This window comes from Acanthisitta chloris, unplaced genomic scaffold, assembly GCF_000695815.1.
Source record: "Acanthisitta chloris isolate BGI_N310 unplaced genomic scaffold, ASM69581v1 scaffold21312, whole genome shotgun sequence".
Classification (NCBI taxonomy): Eukaryota; Metazoa; Chordata; class Aves; order Passeriformes; family Acanthisittidae; genus Acanthisitta; species Acanthisitta chloris.
The window spans coordinates 1-7,034 of NW_008660138.1; the positions used below are offsets into that span (position 1 = coordinate 1).

The 7,034-nt window shown below is 36.7% G+C and overlaps 1 protein-coding gene across 1 annotated transcript in view; it reads right to left on the reverse strand.

Moving 5' to 3' along the window:
- Positions 1-1,585: 1,585 nt before the first annotated feature.
- LOC103797495 (ras GTPase-activating protein 1-like) overlaps positions 1,586-7,034 on the reverse strand; it is a gene marked incomplete at both ends in the record, with an annotated part of 7,773 nt that continues 2,324 nt past the window's right edge. Inside the window, 4 exons of the mRNA XM_009069714.1 lie at positions 1,586-1,617; positions 2,624-2,741; positions 4,929-4,999; positions 5,903-6,038. Coding sequence (XP_009067962.1) covers positions 1,586-1,617; positions 2,624-2,741; positions 4,929-4,999; positions 5,903-6,038 — 357 coding nt within the window. The remainder of the gene's footprint in view (positions 1,618-2,623; positions 2,742-4,928; positions 5,000-5,902; positions 6,039-7,034) is intronic.

Consider the following 7,034-nt stretch of genomic DNA (forward strand, 5'->3'; position numbering starts at 1 on the left):
CATCATAAAATCCAAAGCTCAAACAAGGAGGTTAAACACTGTGCAGAGAACCTCAAATTAGCCAGAAGCTGTGGAAACAAAACCTAGCTTTGTTAGACTAATGCATACAAACTGCTTTGTCTCACACCTTGTACCTTCCCAGAGTCCTATGTCAAAGCAGTACCCTATTGCAGTTCAGCAGCTTCTGCCTAGTCTCATCCACTCAGTCTCCCTCAGCCACTAACCTCTTAGAGACAGAAAACTCGGCAACAGCAAAAAAACAGCAAGTTCAAATACGACAAACAGATGAGGATATCAGACTAAATAATCAAGCCACTAGAAATTTTTCAGAACTTTATTTGCCACTCATCTTGTGAAAATAATCTCAGTATATTGACATATCAATACATAATTCTAAAATGTATTCAAAATTTTAAAATTTTTAAGTATTTAAGCAAATAGAATGAATCTTATAGTCCTACAACTTTCTCTTTAAAGCTTTAAGTGTAATTACACAAATTATAGAATTCTAGGATCATAAGAAATGTTTGGGTTGGAAAAGTCTTGTTCTAGGGCAGGACAATCCTTTCAGTAGAGACATTTTCTCTGATATCCAATCTAATCCTCTCCTGGCGGAACTTTAGGACATTTCCTGTTGTTGCATTGCTTGTTACTTGGGAGAAGCTGGCTACAACCTCCTTTTACACAGTCACAGAGAATGAGAAGCAGCCCCTGCCTGAGCCTCCTTGCTCCAGGTTAAACACCTCCAGATCCCTCAGCCATTCCTATCAGACCTGTGCTCCAAGTCCTCTGCCAGCTTCACTGCCCTTCTCTGGACACGCTCCAGCACCGCAATATCTTTCTTATTGTGAGGAGCCTGAAACTGAAACCAGGATTTGAGGTACAGCCTCAGCAGTGCTGAGAGAAGAGGGACAATTTCTTAGTGCTGCTGGTTACACTATTGCTGAGACTAGCCAGGATGCCCTTGGCCCTCTTGCCCACCTGGATACACTCCTGGTTCATATGTTCAGCTACTGCCAACCAAGACCCCTGGGTCCTTTTACCACCAGGCAGCTTTCCAGACACACTTTACCCAGCCTTTAGCACTGCATAGGGTTGTTGTGTGCAAGGGCAGGAACCATCAGTTTGGCCTGTAGAAGCTTGTATCATGTTCTTGGCCCATCAATCCAGCCTGTTCAGATCCCTCTGCAGCACCTTCCTACCCTACAGTAGATTAATACTACTGCCCACAGGGCTAGCAGAGACACCTTTCTAATGGTACTTTGCTCTCTCTCCAGTATTTACAGTTGTTATCTCTAAGGCAGCTGTGTTCAATAAATGCTCCATTGTGTGTATTTTGGCTGACAGTGATCCTACATGGACTCATCTAAGATTTTAATGCTGCAAAGCTCATTAGCAGTAGGCATAGTTATTACAGGACTCTGTCATGTTTATTATCCATGTATCTTCAGCAGCTAGTATAGGAAAAAGTTTTTGAGATGAAAAAATAAATCTCATCATTCACTTTCCCAAAACCTTGGAAATCCCATAGCTGAAGTTAACAAACAGTTATGATTCCTTTTAATAACAAAACAAAAATCCTTACATTTTGCCTTCATGGGGATCTTCTTCTCTTCCCTATGAGAAAATGAACATATTAAGTGCATGACAGCAGTACAGCTCAATTAATAAAAATAAAATAAAGGTCATAGGTTAAGACCTTCTATGGAAAAAAACCCCACAAAACAAAAGATTAAGAGGTCTGAGACATTTTTGAACTAAAGGGCTTACTGCAGTTCTGTGAAAAGTTTTCCTCCTCATTCATAAAGTGGAAATTCAGCAAAATATGTTATTTCTGAGGACTGCTCCCTGTTATGTTTCAAGGCTGCCTTTAGAGGCAGTAATTTTTTGAAGTCTCAATATTCCTAAGGTTAAGTTAACCACTGACCTATCAGTTTACAGATCAAGAGTCTAATACTGCCACTGGAGTTCAGCCATTCACATCCTGACACAGGTCTGTTGGAAGCATCCCAGGTAACGCTGCAAATTGCAAAACACATGTACCGTGCACAAAAATACTATTGAAAATATGTATTTCTTCTTTTTTTTCCCTCTTTCTGAAGTGTATTAAACCATCTGGTCCCCCACAGTAACTGAGTTATCTGCAGGTCACCTGGTTAGCTTTCCAGAAAAGCTAACCCACACAAGCCCTTTTAGTTATAATTAACTCATCCATAAATTTTAACCCCAATTTCATCCTTGAATACAGACCCACCACAATCCATAATTACTTTCTGTACAGTTTGTGAACATTTCATGGCAACTGTAAGACAAGTGCAATTAAATGAGCAGCAGATTTACCAGGACAATCAAGTTCAGCAAAGTGCCTAGCAAATTTACAGTGCCAATTCATTTGTACTTACCTTTGGACAACACACAAATGAGCACTTCTCTGATACTGAATACTTTTGATACTTAAAAGGTTTATTTTAGTATTTGAAAACTACCAGATCAAATTACTAGGTCTAGAAAAGCACATAATTAGAAAACAAGCAATTAAATGTCACTAGATTTTGTTCATTTCAATTGTATTTTACAAAGAAATGCCATTCATTTAAGAAATTTGAATACAAAAATTCCTTACCACTTCTTCTACCAGGTCTTCTACAATAAGACCTTGTTCATCTGTCCGTAGGTTTGTAACCCACATCCAGCCATCTTCCAATTCGTTATGGACAATAAACATGTCTCCTTTAAGGAAACTGAAGAGGGTTACAGCAAGACTTAAATCAGAGATACAATCATAATATAAAGTTTAATGAACATAATGAATTCTTGAGTATGATTTCCAAAAATATTCGGAAAAGACTGTCTGTGAAAAACGCATGAATTGATACCCCATGGGTATTTTTCTCACAGTTAAGTGGCTACGATATACAAGTTTTTATACTTTTGATTTATGCTTAATATCTAATATATACCTCCGTTTCATCAACTTCTAAGTGTGCAAAGGATGCATAAAACAAAATTCACACCACAGTAACATTAAAAGACAGTAATATTGTTCTTTTATCAACAGAGATCAAATACTGAACCAAAGTAAAATAACCCTTAATAGTCTATAAGAAATACTCCTTTCACTGAAAACTAATCTTGTGTAACAAAAGCTGTGGAATATCTATGCTTTATGTTCTCATGAAGACAAGTGAGAGAGAGAGGGAGAGAGAGAGAGAGAGAGAGCAGAACAGCTACCAGATAAGCCATGCAATTAGCTACAAGAAAAGTGTAAGAAGGATTACATGTCTAAGGGAGTTTCATTTCTGGAAGGTTAGTGTAAGTTACTCCTTGAGTGTTATCCCAATTCGGGCCACATGAAAACCTTTCAGTACAGCACAGACTTCTCAATCAAGTTTCACGATGCATCAGAGTACAGGAAACAGCAATTACAGTATTGAAGCTATTTCCACCCAAAATGACATCACAAATACCTGTGGTATTTCTCTCATTTGAAGCAGCTAACAGAAAAGGCATTAACTTTAAACAACAGCAAACAGTGAGAATTAAAAGAACAAAAAGCAGCAAACCACTATTGGAAACATAAATTCAGCTGCTAATGAACCAAGAAAGGTGACAGACAATAAGACCACCCTCCATCACATCTATTGTTACTGCATGGAACACAGGCTGACATTAACTCAGTAAAACCCAAACCTTGCTAAATATTAACTATAATATTAAAATTCGTCAGTCTTCAAGAGCATATTAATTCAATCTAGAACAAACTGAGGACTTTAGTCCCAGCAACACCATGAATGGAACTGTTTTAGCCACATAAACCTCAAAACCCAAGCACAAACTCTGCATTTTTGCTCTATATTAAAAGAGATAGAAAAGGTTTGATTTTCTACAGTTTTTGTCATGATAGCAAAGTAATAAAATGCTTTTCCCTATTAAGCTGCAAAGTGCAAATAAGACACTTAATGGCCTCAATCTATCTTCTTATTCACACATATACTAGGAAGCCGTATTTGCAATGTGCCATTAGAAAGCCCTTCCCTGCCTTATGACCTTCTTAAAAAACGAATCTCAAAAACACATTCTCACAGCACCCTTTAAAAAGGTCAGATAGGACCGGACTATGAGCCTTGGAATAAATTGCCATTCCAATGAAGATACAAAGCTCTCATACCTTTCTCTCTATTTTAGGCTAACAGTCCCAAAACCAAGCCAATCCCCAATTCAACTGATGTATTACATCAACTTATGAAACCAAGACTGTCTCAGCAGAGATCAGAAATCACTATAAATCTCTTTCAAATCCTACTACTTTTCCACCTGAAAAAAAAAATAATCTCAAAAAAGCAGTATCAATTCCAAGTAACCAGAATATGCTCCTCTATGGAAAGGCTAATTCTTTCTGTTCTTAAATTTATGAGTAGTCAAGATTCATTTTCTCTTTCTAGTAGTCTGAATTGATTTGCTTTAAACTATTTATCTGCCAATAGTTAGTTCTGTGGCAGTGCAGAAAAACAGTCCACCTCATTTCTTTCACACACTCACATAAGGTGTCTCTGCACAGAATTTTCTCACACATAAATTTATCCTCTTGGCAAAAATCTAAGGCTTCACAAAATATAAATCCTCCACATTCCCAACTGCCATGGCCTTTCAAAGATTATCAAAAGTGGACTCCCAATGACATCAAATCTCTAACATCACTAATTTTACTTCTATAATCCTTTCTCTTACAATTAATACCTACAAATATATTAAGAATAAAAAGTCTTATTGCTACTTTCATCAAAAGAACAGAGGCATCATCCTTCAACCTAACTGTGTTAAGCTGAAGATGCAACAGGTCAGGATTTGCACATGAACACCTACTTAAATCATCGGTATTTATAAATACTCTTGAGAACTTTGCAACTACTACTACTATTCAAACATACCTTATTTCATCAGTTTCTGGCACTTTGGTGTAAGGTAGAATTGCTCGAACTCTCCTTCTGTCCTCCACAGGCTACAATTTAAGAGAAGAGAGCAGAAATACTACTTTTCCCTCTTTCTAGTGTAGAATCCGCCTCCACAGCATTAGGCCATTCTGAGGCAAAGGACGGGTTACATACCCCCCTTGCCAGCATTTAATTTTGAAGCTCAAAACCACTGAGAGCTAGAAATGCATAAGTCATACAGATAGTTAAGAGAGCACTCATTTTAAACTTTCCTTAACTTAGAGTGAAAGAAATGTCCAGAAGTTTAACATTCAGAAACATCTTTATTTAGGTTTTGGGTTTTGGTGTGAGGGGCCTTAGACAGTCTTTTGTTTCATTTTAATTCGTAGTATAATCATAGTGTCATAGTATGTTAAGGGGTTGGAATGGACTTTAGAGACTGTCTAGTCCTACCCCTGCCTGCCATAGGCAGGGACACCTCCCACTAGACCAGGTTGCTCAAAGTCCCATCCAACCTGGCTTTGAACACTGCCAGGGAGTTACTTATATTTTTTTAAAGATTGGTACGTGTACAAAACCTTGGTTATTTCCAATATGCTTATTTTGAAACCATTGTTAAATACATGAAATACCACAGAACAGTGGAAATTACATTACAATGCTGCCCTTTTTAGCCAAGAACTGCACAATTTCTTGTTTATCTGTCTACTTACAATGCTGTTACTACATTTGGAGATAACTAACACCTCTAGCTTCCTCATTATATATTCCCATTAAATAGCAAATTTTTTTCAATCACTACTTTCTACCACTAAAAATGCATTTTTATGTAGCGTATACTTCCACATATGCTTATGTGCAATACAGGCAACTTTGTAAAATGCCTTTCCCAAAGAAAACTATGAACTGTGACTAAAGTTACAAACATTTAATCACACATCAGAATTTTACTACAAATTTTTACTACTTGCCTCTGGAGGTGCTACTGGAAATAAGAGCTTTTCCCCTTTCAGCAAACAGGACACATGACTGTAATAACCGATCAGGTCTGAGAGTGAAGCAAAGCGACGTCCACCAATGTAATAGTCTCCACACATGGCAATAATCCTGTTAATAGGCAAAAAAGAAACATGAAAATTTTTTGCTATCAATTTTTTTTAAAGGAGGTTAGGATCACATTTAATTCTTAAAAGACGTCTGCCTTCAGCAAAAGGCAGTATTACAGGGTCTGTATAAACACGTAACTAAAATTTAGCTAATGAACGTTTCATCAAAAATCGCAGATATATATTGCATGATACACCAGTCTTTTAAGACCCTATGGAAAGTGCTGGTTCACAGAAACATACAGTGCATTTGTCAGAACAAAATACAATTAAATGGAAGATAATGTAAGTGTCCCTGAACACTGAAATAATGCACCAGTAAACACCTTCAAAAATTCGTCACTTTGTTACAGTTAGTCTAGCATACATATTAAAAGTTAAAAAATTTCTCTGGAATAATCCAAGTATCTCCTTACACTCAATTTAAAAATTTGCTAACTAATGGGAAAAATGTTTACAAAATCATTTCAGGAGTTGTTACAAATCGGGTTTTTATTCTTTTACATTTGTGTTTTGTTCTTAAAGCACAGAGATTCTTTAATGCATACTTTAAACTAAATTATTTCTCCCAAACAGGGATGTAAAAGACATACAAAGATGAATATTCACAGATTAAACCTAAAGTTCATAAGCAGATAGCACTGCAAGGGGAGTCAGAGAAAAAAACTCCAAGGACATCAACTAGATCTTTTGGCATATTTTCTGTAAGATTCCTTGGCAAATTATTCAACAGATATTAGGTTCTAAATGAAATTTAGTGTTTTGGATTATTATTTCAAGCCAAAATGAAGCCTTCCTTCAGAACACTCAGTTAGCAAATACAAAAAGACTTCTGTAATCACAGAAAAGATTAAAAGGATGAAGATATTAAAAGGAAGAGATTAAAAATAAATATATTCCTTCAAAATCATAGAATCATAGAACTTAAGGGTTGGAATGGACCTTACAGATCATCTAGTCCCACCCACTCCCTGCCATGGGCAGGGACAACTCCTCC